Below are 17747 nucleotides of genomic sequence, written 5' to 3' on the forward strand. Positions count from 1 at the left end.
GAGACTGACAGTTCTCCATCTCTGCACATGTATTTAATACCAGCGATGATGCCCTCAAAATGGTTAAGATAAAAGTTTAGTTGATTTTTTTTTTTTACTGTAACAGGAAAATTAAAAGAAACTCCTCAAACGATTCCTGACCCCAGATTTGCTTTCAGGCCATACTCTAGTATGCCATGTGGGCTGCCCGTACTCCTGCACGCGCGTGTGCACTGCCTTTACTCCTACACGTGCCATGTGTGCCGCCTTTACTCCTGCACGCGCCGTGTGCGCTGCCTTTACTCCTGCACGCGCCGTGTGCGCTGCCCTTACTCCTGCACGCGCCATGTGCGCTGCCCTTACTCCTGCACGCGCCGTGTGCGCTGCCCTTACTCCTGCACGCGCCGTGTGCGCTGCCCTTACTCCTGCACGCGCCGTGTGCGCTGCCCTTACTCCTGCACGCGCCGTGTGCGCTGCCCTTACTCCTGCACGCGCCGTGTGCGCTGCCCTTACTCCTGCACGCGCCGTGTGCGCTGCCCTTACTCCTGCACGCGCCGTGTGCGCTGCCTTTACTCCTGCACGCGCAGCATCAGTTTGGGCTTCCTTCATCCAAATGTTGTTTTCTTATTGTCCGTGATTATGCACATGCATTTTTCTTACTCTCTGTTTAGGAACCAGAATCTCATCTGAACTCACAAACCAAGAGAAATTGGGGTAAAAAAGAACCCGACTCTAACTGGAGCAAATTACTTCCTCTGCTAAGAAGTCGTGACTCGGGGGTGAGGAAGAACAGAAGCGACGCTTCACCATACCTGAGAGACTGATCCAGCGTCATCCCTGTGAAATCAAAAAACTTCAGATACTCTTCCGCAACTAGTCTGCTAAATTCATTGCTAGAAGGAAACAGAGTAGATGTTGATTGAAATGACAACTATTAAAACACACACACACACATACACAGAGAGAGAGGGGGGGGGGGGAAAGTTCAGACATATACCAGCCTCTAGCACCTACTTTTTGCCTAGATGTTTTGCAACGTCCGATCTTTTGAATCTGTCTAGATGATACAAGCGTTTGGCCAGTCTTTTAGCTGCTTCCACGTTGCTGTTAGTACCATTTCTGAGACTTTCTGTGGTCTCCTTTTCCAAAATTTCAGTGCTCCCCATTTCAGAACGAGCATCTGGTCGTGGCGTGCTCACCTCAGCATGGCCATGGCCACCACTTAAAAAAAAAAAAAAGGAAAGAAATAAAAACAAAATAGAAAATTTTTCTTGTATGGCAAGGTAAATATAATGGATTAAGTTGTTGTGACAATGTAAAATCAAATCTATAAAATTATTTCAATAATATTATTTTCTATCTAAATCTTTTACAAAAATATTCAGGTACCATATGTTTAAAGACTATAAAAATAATTGCCTAAACTAGTGGTTCTCAATCCCATTAACGCTGTGACCCTTTAATACAGTTCCTCATACTGAGATGGCCCCAAAACATAACATTATTTTTATTGCTATTTGATAACTATAATTTAGATACTGTTACTAATTGTAATGTAATTATCTATGGCTTTGGATGGTCTTAAACAACCCTACAAAGGCTCATTCAACACCCTCAGGGTTTGCAGCCTAGAGGCTGGCAACCTCTGTCCTAAGGCTAAGCAAATGGTCTTGATTTTAGGACCTTAATATTTTTAAGTAATGAGAACTCCAACAAGTTTCTGCTAATGTCAATTTTATCTATTGATATGTACAATATTGGTAAAAAAAAATGTAAAGTACTTAATATATTCAAAAATAATTCATTTTGCAAAATATAATTCATTTTGTTAAAAAAAACAGTTTCTAAGATAATATCAAATTCAGTGATGACTTACATTTTTTATAAATTTCTTGCTAGCTTTCAGAGGATACAGGACTCTCTGAACCACCTGTTGTTTGAACTTCTTAATTTATTGTTTGCAATAATTTAGTATTTTGAGGAAATCTGTCTTCACACAGATACTTCAGGATAAGATGTATACTTTGAATAACTGTGGATGTGATATGTATATATACATATATACATATATGTGTATATACGTAACACAATAAGACAATCCTATTTCTTAAATGTCAGTTGCAATAGACAACCTACATTTGTTCCAATGCGCTTTTGAACTCACACATTACATATATATGCATTTGTATACACATACAGATATATTCACACACACACACACACACACACACACTTTCCTCCTGAAGTTGTTTCCACAAGTTTTTCTACATAATAGCTATAATGCAGTAAAAACAAAGGCCAAAGAAAGAATTTTCTTTACTGGTATATCAGTAATAAGCATTCATTTCTCAGCATGTTTGTGGCTTTTTATTAATCACTCCATGAAAGAAATCGATTCTAATAACTTGACATATTCTAACACACTGCTTTTGTTTAAATTCAATTACAGGTTTGAAAAAAAAATGACTACTAAAACTCGTGGCTGCTTCCCTCACAGCTCTCCTGCCATCCATCCATCTACTTCTTCCTTCTATTTTCTTGCCCAACCTTGCTCACTTCACTTTATCTTCCTCACGAGAGCAAGAAAGCTGTAACTGTAAAATCTATGTACATAAGACTCTTCTTGGTCTTTTAGAACAATAAATACGTAACTTCAGCTAAAGGGGAAAATAAAGAACAAAACCAAAACAAACACTTCGTCCTGTGTGTCTTCACTCTGTCCTGCTTCACAGCGTAGGAGATTGCTTGAACCAAGCAGAAAATGTTCCTTTCAGATCATAAATCATCACAGTATGAAGGCAATACAAACTCACCAGCAATGAAGAGGGCACAGTTTAATACCCATGACAACTGCTAAGGCATGCCTGGGCCACACATCTTACTGACGCTCTTTCTCCTTCCCCTTCGTTAACTCCAGGTCTGCTCATCTGCCCCGCCTGCCTTCCAAGGGTCCTACTGAGTGTGAGGTCATGTTACTATGACCTCACATTCTCAGCCTTGTTTACTGTTGGGGTTTCTGTAATGCTTTTACAGCCCCAGTAAAAACAGGAGCCAGAACACAGGGGCCACTGTGTAAGAAGAAGACACAACGCAGCTTTGCCTTGTTCATACTTGAGAAAGCAGACTGTCTGCTCCCTCGGGGGAGATAACACCCCATTCTTTTTCCCTAAGTACACAAAAGCATCCCTCTAGCCTGTTGAGAATCACATGTTTTCAGTGGTTGTGTGTCTCGCTTTCCAATATATCAGCTTCATTCCCCTGCTTGTCTTCCTCATAGAAGTAAGACCTCTACTAAATTAACTTCAGCGTCCTCACCTCTGTATTCTAGGAAATGGCTCCATGGAACATTTGCTTCCCAAAGCCAAGAAACTGGCAACGCTCAACAATTCAGACCAGATCATGGAGTCTGATCACTATGCCGTCCCACATTCTTTTTATTTTTACACATTACTAGATTTCCCAAATAAAAGTAATTCAATGTTCAGGTGTCTAAATTTCAGGTAAGGGCTGGAGAAATGGCTCAGTGGTTAAGAGCACCACTTGCTCTTCCAAAGGGCCAGGGTTCAATTCCCAGCAACCACATGGCAGCTCACAACTGTCTGTAACTCAAGGTCTGACACCCTCACATCAATGCACATAAATTAAAAAAATAAAATAAAATATTTAAAAAATAATAAAAATAAATAAACTTCAAGTAAGTAGAAAATAGTGTTTCGTGTACACATCTCCACCAAGAATGGCGAGAACGAAGGTTTTAAATCATTGTTAACTGGAACTCAAGGTTAACTGGGCATTCTAAATTTTGTCTGGCAACCTCATTTCTTAAAATGTTTGTTCAAAACTTAAAGAGCTGTAAGAACGGTGTTCCTACCATTGGTTCCACGGTGATGCCTCATGGGTATGTTCTGACTTGCTTCTGTAGCTTACTTTATATTTCTGCAAGCTCACTGCCTTCAATTGCCTACAATGAACTGAATCTTATCCAGTTCTTTCTGTGAACAAGTGGAAGACCTTTTCCATGCATTTCCATTGCTCTTCCCTAGCCAGCTTACCGCCCCTAGAAATGCAATAATATTATGCTTGCCTTACAAAACTCCTACTCAAGATAAAAACTCTTATCCCAGGGCATAATACACAAAGGCCCAAAACAAGCAGGCAACACCCTCTCATGGATCCTCTTCTACTTCATTTGGAAACTTTTTACTCCTTAAGACTCATGTTTATTCTTTACGTGTGCTTTCTTTACTAAAATATCCCAGGCATCCATCGTCAGGAACTTGATAAACATTTGTTAAATCCGTAGTAGTTGATTAGCATGTAGCATGAAAAAATTGGTCCTTGGATTCCCATTGTCCGTGTCCAGGCCTTCCCCTTAGCTTCCCTACATGTAAAATAGATTCCCTTCTGCCTGTTTCCTAGGAGTCTTGGTTGAGAGGCCTGCAGGCAGCACTTAGCTGAGAGACTGGCACACACCGAGCGCTGAACCAGTATTGGATGGTAGCAGGTGAGGCCATAGAGAGAAGTGTTACCATAGGAGACGCATGGAAGCTCTGAGTGACTTGTTGCTTATATTCTGTACTGTCTCAGCACGCCTGGGAAACAAATGCCATAAGCAACTACAGCCAACATCATTTTTCTTCTCAGAGGCTGTACGTGGTCCATGATTTCGCATGTGTTTCACAGTGCTCTTAAAACTCACATTGACTGACTCCCCTTCCTACCAAGAAAACTGCCTTTGAGTCTGTTGGTTTTGGGGTTCCGTGTCTGTCTATTCCATGGACCTGAAGATGTCCGTGGGGCCCTAGGACAGCTGAAGTCATTGCTAGCCACTGTTCGAGGGTTCTTCTCCGTTGCCTTTGCTAGGCAATGTATCTAAGGTGACGCAGCTGTCACCTCCTGCTGATGTCATTTCTTTCACAGTTAGTCACAGTGAAGTAGAAAGTGTAAGCCATATGTCACTGCTGGGAACAAGCTTTGGAAGATCATGGTGGAGTTTAATGAGGTTGACAGCTCCACATACAACATCCTTATATTGAGTCATTTCAACATAGTTGTGTGGTGAACACAAAACGAAATTGACAGCAGTAGCAAGTGGGAGAGTCAGGAGTTCTAAAAGGCACTGTTACCAAAGATGGATATCCCAAGTACCATAAAGATGCAGTAAGTGGGAAGACAGCAGGCTTCTTACAAAGGCCTTTTCTGACTTCTGCGCTCCTGCACAAATGTGGTGCACAGACATATGTTGAAGGACACATACACAGATATTAAATAAATGAATATTTTATTTTATTTGTTTTTCAAGACAGGATTTTTTTTTTTTTTTTTTGTAGCCTTGGCTGTCCTGAACGCGCATGTGCTGTAGAACAGGCTGGCTTTGAACTCATAAAGATCCGCTTGCCTCTGCCTCCCAAGTGCTGGGATTAACGGTGTGTGCCACCACTGGCTGAGCCAATAAATGAATATTTTAAAAGTTATCTTCAAGCATCTACATTTCATTTGCTTGGGGTTTGAAGGCAGAAAAACCAGATAGGAGGGCAACAGATGAAAAACCAGGAGTTTGCTGGGCGTGGTGGTACACGCCTTTAATCCCAGCACTCGGGAGGCAGAGGCAGGTGGATCGCTGTGATTTCGAGGCCAATCTGGTCTACAAAGTGAGTCCAGGACAGCCAGGGTTACACAGAGAAACCCTGTCTCGAAAAAAAAAAAAAAAAGAAGAAGAAGAAAAGGAAAGGAAAGGAAACCACGAGTTTGCACAAATATAAAGAAAAATTCTCCTCTGAATATTAAGCAGGTAAAATGAGGTATACAATGAGCAATGAGATGAATGGGGCTATGCTGAGAGAGAATTCTTACTCAGAAGCTCATGGAAATGTGAGGCCATCAACGAAAATACTGAGTTCAAGTGGAATAAGGGCACATGCAAGTCCGCACCTACAAAGAAACGAGACAGGAAGAGGAAAGCACTGGGGAGCCATCCACACGCATGGACGTTCAGCAGTGGCCCCACACAGTGCATCCAGCAGTGTTGCCACTTGAGCAAAGCGCCATTCCAGCAGGACAGCCGCCCACACCCTCTCCTTCATTCCTTAAGAAAAGTCTTAATGATCCATTTGCCAGGAGAGTAATAATTACTAAGCCAGACGGTGCTTCTGAAAAGCAAATGCCTGCCAGAGAGCTGGTACATCATTAAAATTCCAACACTGGCTCCAACAAATAACCAAGCTGGGATCTTCGATAAGGATGCCTGTGGTCTAATATTTTCCATTATAAAAATATAAATAACATTATCAACTTCACAAGCCGTAAAAAAGATCCATGCAAGCCCTCAGGACAGTGTCTGGTCAGCTACCAGCATCAGATCCATTTTTATCACTACTATGTACCCACAACATCAGTTGTCATTCAGTAAGAATTAGCAGTTGACTTTATAAAGACGAATGTGAGAAAATGACCACATTTTATACATACATCTATGCAAAACATATTTTCCTAGAAAAGACCTCATGATTTAAAACATGAGAGAGAGAGAGAGAAAACCCTAATTTGTGAAGTTTCTCGCAGACCTTTTTCTGTGCAGCGTAGAAGCAAAAAGTCTGTCCTTAAGAGGAGGGTTTCAATGACTGGTCCCCAGGATGCCCTTTTAACCTTATTTTCCTGGGCCCTCCGCTCAGGATTCCACAAGAGGGCGCCAGTGTGTACAACAGTGGGATTCAGCCTGCTAGACTCCACCACATGAGCAGCACATCTGCCTCCAAAGCACTGGTTTCTATTAACTGAAATTTTCACCCTAACAGGCACTGATGCTTCTTTACGAGAAAAACAGAAATGATCGCGGCTTTCACTTTGCTGCATTTGAAGTTTTGGGTTTTTTGACACAGAGTCCCTGAAGTCTTGTTCCCCCTATCTCAACGTTCCAAGCTCTCTTCAGAGTACCAGCACGCAGGACTAAGCCAGGCTCCTTGTTTTCCTAAGCTGTGGTTCTTCTTTGCCAACTCTCAAATGATAACGAAGTATCTGTAATATTCTCTACTTTAATAAAACCATAACGTAATAAATCAAAATAGATACTTTCTTAAAGGAATCATTACCATATGGCTGACAAGCAAGTACAAACCCATTATATGATCATTATTTGAAGAAGTTGAGACCAGTGAACCCTAAATCTAGTGGGTAAGTAAAGCATAACTGGTGCGGTATGGACTCATTTTTCTAGAATACTCCAAGGAAATCACAGAATGGCCTCCTCCGCCCATGTGAAGTACAGCTGAATAAGTTAGGATTGTACACTGGTCTCAGAATGGATAAGGGAGATGACTGATGGGACAGCATTGGCCAGTGAAGACACAGGAATTTTGCTGCAAAACTGGCAGTATATACTCCACAAAGTAGGCCATCTTCACATGAATAATGGTTACAAATTTAAAGTTATGCATTGCTTATTAGACAGCATTCCTGTCACAGAGCAGGTCTATCTATGCCAATCTTTCTGACTTCCTGCTTGGCACACAACTAAAAGTAGCGTCTGTGTCTATCAGGACAATTTTTGCTCTTGAATTGCAAGCAGGAGACAAAGAGTGAGGTAGGTCTCCATGCAAGCTGAGTTTATTTGTCATGTTTATTTGTGTGTGTATAAACGTACACACTTGTGTGGGGGGGTTACATACACATGTGTATGCATTTGAAACTTTGAGGACGACCTCCAATGTCATTCCTCATGTACTTTCTATTTTAGACAGGGTTTCTCACTGGCCTAAAATTTCTCACGTGGACTGGGTTGGTTGAATAGCAAGCCCCAGGGTTCTACCTGCCTTTTAACTCTCCACTGCTAGGATTATAAGAGAACCCAAGTCAACAGGTCTTTAAAATCAAACACAAAGAAAGACCACCACCCTTTCTGTATTTTTTTTTCAAGTAAGACATGCCTTTTACATATTAGCTTCTTATTTTCCAACATTAGAACATCCTGGTGTACTTTCTTCATGTGAATTAAACAATGCTCCCCTTCAACACAAGTGTAAGAAAAGAAGCCTCTGGCCAGCCTCAGGGATGCATAAGCAGAACTCAGAATGTGTTATCTACTTCTTGCAACAAAGACCCGAGTCAGGCTAGGGAAATCCATGTAGTAATTAGGACTTGTCTACCTTGAGTTCGTACAGCATGAAGAAAGCAAACTGCAGACCTTAAGCCTGGACCATCTAATAAACAGTATCACACAAAAGCAAACAGTACAGAAAGAGGACGAGAGATTCCAGCTCCATCCCCCATCTTTTTTATTGTGCCACTCTCCAGAGCAAAAGTGACAAGGCCAATGTCTAATGACAAGATCAACCTTCCTGGGAGGCAGGCTCACTCTCAACCAAATCGCCAGCCTTTATTTTTCAAGCACGTTAAAAGGAACAAGAAAAAAATCTGGGCAAGACAGAAAGGAGAAGATTCACAAGCCCAGAAAACTAGTAAAATAGATGTGCTAGAGGTTGTGCGAGCCGGTGTGCACCCCAGTGCATCCCTCAGAACCAACTCTCAAGCTTTCCTGTGAAGGGAAGAAAGAGACGAGGAGAACCAGACATTTTCCTGAAAACTAGAGATTGCATTCAGAGATGCTACTGAATGAAAAAAAAATCCTCCCCAACCTTTTCTCCCACCCAACTTTCAGGAGGATATAGGCTAAGTTATTACTGCTTTCAGCAAAAGTATGTAAAGACATATTTCATCAATTTCTGTACATAATTTGACTTATCAAACAAATCCACCTTTGACTTTAGAATGGGTTCTCATGGGGCAAGCAGTACAACATCTGTCAGACAAGTGACCAACACATGTTTATTTCCTGTGTCAAAGGAAAATTACACGATTGGGTTTTCTTGACTTAATTGATATTTAGAATGTCTTCAAAAAGACCATGCTATAATTTGGTAATGAAACAAAAGAATTATATTTTCAAGAAGCATCAAAACCAAGCAATTAAAAATAATATCTGATGTAAAAAATACCTCAGGCTAACAATTATTAATAGAAATTTCAAATCTCACAAAGTACTTTCTCATAGTTACCTAGTAACATATTTTTGTCAAGTAGTACTGATGTATCTCTCAGTCAGTAGCACAGGGCTTGTACATTTTAAAAAGTGTTCTACCTACTAATTTTACTAATTTTAAAATTCCCTAGCATCTAACTTTTAAGAAGACTGTATTCTATTCCTTTATTTATTGATATGTCATGGTAATCAAATAATAATGTTACAAAGTTCTTTGCTGTCACTTCCCTCTATGTGTTATTTTAGCAATCTGATTGATCTTTTGTATTTAATTCTACAGGTTCATGTAAGCCCTGAACATTATCATTTAAAACGTTAAAGAAATTCATCCAATGTCTTTTAAAGTATTGCTTTCCAATACAGTGAAGTAAGGATATTGTAACAATTGCTAATGTCTTTATTGCACCACAAATACACTAGAGATAATTAATATTAAATTTCTACTTATCCATTTTTTTTCTTTAAAACTCTGAGTGGGAAAATTTCTATGTGCTGCAAGAAGCTGGAAATCAGAGAGAAACTTTCAGAGAATGCACATTTCAGCACACAATTCATTTTAACCCTATTTTCCTGACCTCTTGCTAAAAATGAAAAAAAATGCATCAGATGATCAATTTCAAATTACTTAAAGTTTGTAAGCACATATGTATTTCCTTTACCTTCTTCCCTGGATCCTGGCATTGTTTTCCAGCAAATCTGTATCCCAGCAAATCTGCCCACTTGACAGTGATCTCTAGTTATTCAAACCCATGGAAAGTTACTTTTTTTTTTAGTATATGTATAAAACATATAAGAAATACCATTGTGGTGATATTATAAAGAAGTAAAATGAAGAGAGGAGAAAAAAAAACCCTGAAAACTAACCACGTCAACAGACAGAAAAACACCCAAGATGCAAGACACTTACCATCCTGGGACTTGCACCTGGAGGACACGAGCCTTCTCTCTGGGCTGGCAGAAAATCCCATTCACTTTTGTGCTGTTCTTAAAATTCATTTTTAAATACCTCATTCAACTACAGACGATAGAGACTGCCTTGGTTTGACATTCTGATCTGTTATAGTAGAGAATGGGCTGATAAAATGGACCTCAGACACTGTAAAAATCAATTCTCAAAAGCCCTACAAAAAGAACTCTGCCATAGCCACTGGGGTAAAAGAAAGAAAAAGAAAGAAAAAGAAAAAGAGAAAAGGACAGGTCAAGTGGCAATAATAGCAAAGGTGTAAGTTCTCTGCTCTGTCATCCCCAAAGGTGTCAGAGTCCCGTCCTACTAGGAACCAAACTGGCACAGGAGATCCTGAATTCCACAATGGGCTGCAATGTAATGTCACCAGCTCCAAGTCACCCAAGGGATGACGCCTCTGCACCTTATCACGATGCTGTCACATGCTAGCCACTTCAGAGCAACCAAAATGTTTCCAGAAGTAGGCCCCAATTAAACGCTGCCTAAGTCTGGGAGAAAGTGCATTACTAAAACGGAGGCTCCTGCTTTGTGCTCACCTCACCATTAGAGATGTTTTGTACTAAGCACATATAATGCACAAACTCACCCTGCCCCTGTTCACAAATGTTTACTGTGTTTCCAAAGCACTATAAACTCAACGAAAGAAAAAAAGCAGACTCAGAGAAGTGGTACTTTCTCCAAATACCAAGCCACTGAGGTGCATAACTGACTCAAACCTCTCTAGACCTTAGAGTACGGTGCACAGTCACTAGTTTATTATGTAATATAGACTTTAGATGAAACAAAAATGAGGACTAAGTGCCCGGATAAGAGGAAAAATTGTGGAGTGACAGAGCGACAAATTAGAGCCTAATTTTCAGCCTCAGTTTTCTTACATGAAAATAATATGATACATAGTGGAGGGGAATAGGGTGAGAGCGGGAGAGAGGGAGGAACGGGAGGATACAAGGGATGGGATAACAACTGAGATGTAATATGAATAAATTAATAAAAAATCCTAAGACTGGGAAAAAAAGAAAATAATATGATAAAACCTTCTTAAAGGGATAATAGAAGAATTAAATTTGGTCACCTCAGAGTTATTACTCCTAAAATATTTTAAGACAGTTTAATAGCTTTTGCTTCTTAGAATTCTGAATTTTACAAACTAGAAATAAGGATAAAAGTTCCCCATAACTACTCTAAGTGGAATCAAAGGCCATCTGTCAGCTTAAGGCACATGTTTTACTCCTTATATAGTAAATGCTACAATTAATGTTGTGTTTGAAGTAGAAATTAAAACCCTAGAAACTGGCTGGAGAGATGGCTCAGAGCTTAAGAGCACTGGCTGCTCTTCCAAAGGTCCTGAGTTCAATTCCCAGCAACCACATGGTGGCTTATAACCATCTATAGTGTGATCTGCTGCCCTCTTCTGGTGTACATGCAGGCAAAACACTGTGTATATATCATAAATAAATAAATCTTAAAAAAAAAGAAAAAAACCTACAAACCAAGACGGTTCATTTAATATGTGACTACAATGCACAAAGATCGAAAAGAATCCATCCAGGTTAGTTTGCCGGTAGAATTTCAGTGCCACACAGCACTGCAGCCAAGCTGGTCAGGAAACACAAAAGTCCACAATCACACTTGTAGTCAAATCTAAACAAGAAAACTATTTAAACCAGGCCTAGCAGTACAGACCTATAATCCCAGCACTTGGGGAGGCAGAGGCAGGGAGATCTCTGTGAGTTCGGTTCGAGGCCAGCCTGGTCTACAAAGTGAGTCCGAGATAGCCAAGGCTACGCAGAAAAGGCCTGTTTCAAAACAAAAACAAAGACAAAACAAAAAGAAAGATAGAAAGAAAAAGGGAAAACTATTTAAACATTCACACACACAAACATATCTTTTAACTCTGAAGTGGCTCTCAAACACTGGCTTATGGGATCCTCTTTGTGACAATTAACACACGAGAAGCCCAATACAATTTTAAAGGGAGAATATGAAATTATCTCACGCTTTTAACATTATTAATTTAAAATATCAAAATTCTTGGCAGAAGATTCGAGAATGATCTGTGATCCTTACCTCCATGTACAGCTCATTTCTGACTCTAAAAATACTAGGGAAATCAAAGCATCCAACAGGACCTCGTGTTAGTTAATTCAGAGCCACTTTATTTGATCAGATGCTCAAGTTTCCCTTGTATTTCCTCTCCCTACAGCAACAGGCAGTAGGCTGCCTAATCTTCCACTGCACTATAGGATACCTGAATACCTAGCTAGATACTATTTCTCAGTGTGTCTATAAAGGTGCCTCCAGGAGACCTAGTATTTGACTACGGGAAGTGGACAAAGCATGCGCACCCTTCCCGCGTGGATGAGCATAATTCCATCCTCCACGGGCCTACGTGGAACAAAAATGGTGATGAAAGGGTAAATCACTCTGTCTGGTTGCTTGAACTGAGGAAGCCTACCTTCCTCTTGTCCTGACCGAGTACATCCATCTATTGATGGGTTCATCACCTGCAAGAGACTTCTCGACCTCCATATTTATGAAAAACAAGTATACTAATTCCCCTGATAGCTTTCTAGATGGATGGGCAGACAGAAGACAATAAATAGATAATCTCCCAGTGGCAGTGCTTCTGTCATATGCAAATATAGTATACTCCTCACATGAACTGGGGTAAGTCTTAGGTCCAAAGAGAATTATATCAGTAATTTCTTTTCTAACTTCAAAGTCCAATTTGTCATACTGATCTTTAAATGCCAGAATGTGATTTTATCTTATATTTTCTAAAGGGTAAAGGCACCCACCTAAAGATCTTTTAAACCTTTCTCTTGGGAGAATAAATAGAAATGTCACCAATAACAAGAGGATATGTCATATCACATCCAATCATTTCAGTAATATATACCACGCTTTCTCCTGAGGGTTGAAGAAAACATGTCAACCTTCATAACTGTGATATTCTTCTGAAAAGCTCTTGACTCCAAAGTCTGAACCTTGTCCAGCAAAGTTAATAGTATGTCTTGAAATCACTTCAGACTCTGTATTTAACCTGTTATCCAACTGTGTACTTGGCCTGTTTAAGTTTAACCTGTCTTAAAGAGACCAATGGAATCAAACGTACTATGCCTCAGATTTCCCATGCAATCAGCTCTACAACATAAACTAAATGCATAGCTTCCGTCTTAAGTCATACACTTTTCCTTGCCTCTGGCATAGACAACATGCTGAAAGCAACTTAAACTAAATATGTCAGACATGCTGAAAGCAATCTGTGAAAACAGGTTGATAACATCTGTAGGACATGTTGAGTGCTATTCTGAATCAGTTAGGGTCAGGAAAGTAACTTGTTTCCTATAAACGCTTAATGATTTCTATAAAACATTCCTTGTTCCTTTCCCACACCATGCTGTCTTTGCTGTTAAATGAATATAAAACAAAGCCCTTTGTTAGGCATATGTGCAGACACAAATACTTCAGAGAGGCAACAGGGACAGATTAGGGGTGTGCATGCACCCCTAGAGAGAGAGAGAGAGAGAGAGAGAGACAGAGACAGAGACAGAGGCAGAGACAGAGACAGAGACAGGGAGAGACAGAGACAGAGACAGAGACAGAGCGACAGAGAACAGGAGAACATACCGGACAGCAACCAAGGACTGCAGAAAGAAGCACAGGGACAGAAGACAGAAGGGGAGACTTAAAATTTGCATGTGCTCCTTGTCAAATTAATCCATGGGAAAGTTTCTGCCTTTATTGCTTAACGCGACATAGATGCCTTTTTTGTGTCCCCTCTGGGGTTATCTTTAATGCATTAACCTACATACATGACTAGCAAAAGCCATCTGGAAAGTGTTGGAAGCCTGCTTTTGATGTTTAAAGAACTAACTATGGCCATACACACCCAGGAACAACTTCCATTTTGTACTGGAAACACAGCCAGATCTACAGCCAGAGGCAGCGTACTTTCCTTTGAACGTACTCTAAGTTCTGAGGTTTCTGTGTTGCAATATAAGTAGCACCCATCCACATCAGTGATGCCAACAGCATCATGGCCTTAGCATTGTGCTGCAGAATTTTAAGATCACAGTTAAGACGAGAGGCTTAAGTCGAAGCTCTAGGTGCCTCATAGTCCACAAAGCTCCCCTTCTGACATCAGCTGCTGAACACCCACATCTCATGCTAGACATGATAAGAACGAAGAGCAAAATCACGGCCCCTAACATCGAGGGGTTCGTGTTCTGAGGCTCTGAGAGACACAAGAATAGTAGAGAGACCAATGCCGGAACTAAAGAGGTTGTGCTCCACACAGTCCTCAGCCTGAAGGTGGTGTTAACCAGGTAGACAGGAATGACAGATTCTTAGCACAGACACTAGCACGAGTCTGGCGGCTTGGACAAGACACCAGCATCACTAGATTCCTGAGCACACAAGGGGGGGGGGCGGTCAGCAACATATAGGTGTACAATGCTTAGAAAGGGGAATCTGAGGAAAAACTCAAGTAAAAAAGAAAAACGATCAGATCTAAGGGAGAGCTAGGTAGATCATAGCAAATGCTGCAATTAGATGAGTTGTAGTAAATTATAAAGTGCTTTCAACAGTATCCAGCAGGTAAGTGCCATGGAAATGTCTGTTAAGAGATGAGTCTGATGGGGTCCCACTTTTGAGCAGACTGCTGCCCGTGTCCAGGGGGGGCAGGGGGCAGGCACACAGACTCCATGCAGGGCAATGAGTACATAAGTAGGGAAAAGAGGTGAACCGGGTAGAATTCATGGCCATCTCTGAGTGAAGATAAGGGAGAAAAGGGCCCCTCTGTGGCACTGAACCAAGGTCAACAGAAGCCAGCCTCTTCAGAAAGGAAGCAGACAACGGGTTTGAGTTTACGACATGAAAATCTGGTGTTCCACACACTTAAATTTAAATCACTTGGTTCTCATAATCTCTTTGTAGAGGTTATATTTATTTTGCAAAAATAAATATAATGAGATAGTCCCTGAACTGCATAATTAAAAGTTGCAGGCCATAAAAGGACAGGCCCAGCCCTCTGGCTCCTAGGCTCAAGGTCTCATTTTCTCTTGGCAGACTAGCCAGAGGACCCATGTCATCATCACCAAGCCCTCTCCTTTTCCCTAATCTTACAGAAGAGCAGAGCCCCAAATCTATAAACCTAAGCCCTAGCCATACTCTTGCTAGGTTTTTTTTTTCTCTACTGAAGGCTTTGTGGTATCTTTTTACTAATAACAAGAAATTCCCCCAAATACTTAACATTAAGAGTGTAATCCATTTATAAGTTACAGCAATAGTGAAGCGGCTATATTCAGGTTTTGGTAGTGGATCATCTTGAATTCATTATTTAAAAATAATTAACTTGACAAAGACTTTTTTTTTTTTGCTATAAAAGGCAAAGCACCTAAGGATTAATAATATAACTAGCAGATTTCCTACACTACAGAGAAACTAAAAAAAAAAAATCATTCAAAATACAGACATAAGATTCAAGGTTGACATTCATGCCAGAAATCCTCAGCTACTAAACCAACAATGCATTGCTCTCCTTGTTGGCTCAACCACTGCTCTTCCTGAGCCCCAGAGCTAGAATGTACAGCATTCCTTTTCTTTAAAAGCACTAATTCCAGCTGCCCTGGTTCTTGTCCCACTGCTCTGAACCTGGTGCCCTTAGATTTGCTGCAGGCGTCTGCTCCAGTCCTGACCTTCACGCCTATTTTCCCGTTTGCTGTGTAGTCTCTTAGCTCAGGCTATGGCATTTGCAGGTTCCAGGGTCCCCCCTCCTGCTACTGCACAGAAGTCTGTTTTTCAGTGTTCAAATCAAAATGCCAGTATGAAGTCTGCTCAAAGTCCTGCTAGCATGGCTTTACATACCCCCATAGCACTTCTGTTACGCCTCTAATAGGGCACCTCTTTAACATGCCCTGAAATGACAATTTTAGATGTGATGTGGATCAAAAAAAAAAAGATGCTTCAAAATGTGAACAAAACAAAACATTTTAGACTACATTGTAGCAAAGCTCAATGTGTGTGGGGGGGGGGGGGTGGAAGCAAAACCTGCAAGTATTTCCTCCCTCCTGAGAGAGCTCTGAAAATACCAACTCCATCGAACGGATGCACTTCCAGATCCCATGGGTTTCTCAGGCTCCATGGACCTTGATGGTTTGGATTTTGCTAAGTGCTGTTTGTTTGGGTTTTTGTTGGCATTCCTATTATAAATTCTTAGTGGTCCCTATCCAAAACAGACCCATCGTGGATGAATCAATCCTGCCTTGCAGCAAGCTTTATACATTCAAGATCCTGCTATTTCCCAGGACAACAAAGGACAGAACTATAAAAGAAATAGTTTAAAGTAGTAGAAGAACATTATGATGGGCAGGTCTGGGCCCAGGGGTCCTGCTCAAACTATGGCACCAGCCAAGGACAATATGGGCAGTAAATTTCAAACACCTACCCAGATCTAGCCAATGGACAGAACATTCTCCACAGTTGAGTGGAGAGTGGGGACTGATTTTCACACGTACTCTGGTGACCCATTTTTGACCACGTCCCCTGGATGGGGAGGCCTGGTGGCACTCAGAGGAAGGATAGCAGGCTACCAAGAAGAGACTTGATACCCTATGAGCATATACAGGGGGAGGAAGTTCCCTTCAGTCACAGTCATAGGGGAGGGGAGTAAGGGGGAAATGGGAAGGAAGGAGGAATGGGAGGATACAAGGGATGGGATAACCATTGAGATGTAATAAAAATAAATTAATAAAATATTTTTTAAATAAATAAAGTAGCAGCAGAAGGAATGATCATCGGTTATCTTAATCAGAGAAGTAAACGTTTGCTGAGCGTCACAATACGTTTTGACATTGTATTATCAATCTGTTTAATTCCCTGACTTTCAGGTCAACTTTATTTAAAAAAAAAAAAAAGGCCTAAGAGAATCTGTTTAACTGAGCAGTGCCCCACTGTGTTCACCTGTAACTGGGTAAGAGCAGTACTAAACTCCTGTGTATACAGCAGTGTGGCTGTCTGGCTCTAAAGCTAAAAAGTAACCTGTTGGACCACTTAACACCTCACCTTCCTCGTGAGTCCTGGTAAAAACGTAGAACTCTCCTCAACCAAATGCCACAGCCTCAACCTACCTAACCTCACTGGTCACACAGTACATTCCCAACACGTCGCCCCAATGGCCACATATTTGCTTCTAATTCTCCAAGCTAAATATAGTAACGTGGAAAACATCAGGGTTCCGCAAAGACATAGCACAAGTGATGTACAGAAAAATAACAAAACACTGATTTAGTATTCCTGCTCATGTTCATCCCTGAGTTCATAGTTTATGGAAACAACAAGTACAGAATGTAAAAACAGAAGTACAGCAAGCTCACCGAAACATTTTATAGTTTTTATTCATGCCTGCCAAGATATTAAAAACCTATTACTATTCAGGCTCACAAAAGCCAACTTTCCTGCCCTTGTGCCAAAAGAAGTAACACCAAACGCTAGTAGTACACTCCTTCCTGCCCCCTCACACACAAGCTTCTGCAGAGTCACCTTTATTACAGGTGGAGTTCTTGAACTTTACAAGCCAGCCTACCACTTTAGAGGCTGTAAAAGGCTCACTGGATCCATTCCTGCAGCCCTGAGGAGCAAGGAAATTAAAGGATAAAGGCATAAAGTATAGGGTTATATTTTCTTTGTGTCCAAGGTTACAGGGTTCAACATCCTCAAAATTATACTCAACTGCAGTAAACAGAAGACAGAATACATTAAGCTAGCTGC

At 40.9% G+C, this 17747-nt stretch overlaps 1 protein-coding gene across 10 annotated transcripts in view; it reads right to left on the bottom strand.

Moving 5' to 3' along the window:
• The window catches only part of PSD3 (pleckstrin and Sec7 domain containing 3), a 541746-nt gene that overhangs the window by 214731 nt on the left and 309268 nt on the right, over positions 1-17747 (bottom strand). For 9 of the 10 annotated variants that reach the window (XM_084758401.1, XM_084758398.1, XM_084758403.1 and 6 more), the window contains 2 exons: positions 994-1200; positions 792-872 (listed from right to left, as the gene is read on the bottom strand). In XM_084758401.1, coding sequence (XP_084614527.1) covers positions 792-872; positions 994-1200 — 288 coding nt within the window. Of the gene's footprint in view, positions 1-791; positions 873-993; positions 1201-2792; positions 2939-17747 lie in introns of those variants that run through there. The other variant, XM_084758407.1, reaches the window with a different exon arrangement.

Source organism: Acomys minous (genome assembly GCF_964271855.1).
Source record: "Acomys minous genome assembly, chromosome: 15".
Lineage (NCBI taxonomy): Eukaryota > Metazoa > Chordata > Mammalia > Rodentia > Muridae > Acomys > Acomys minous.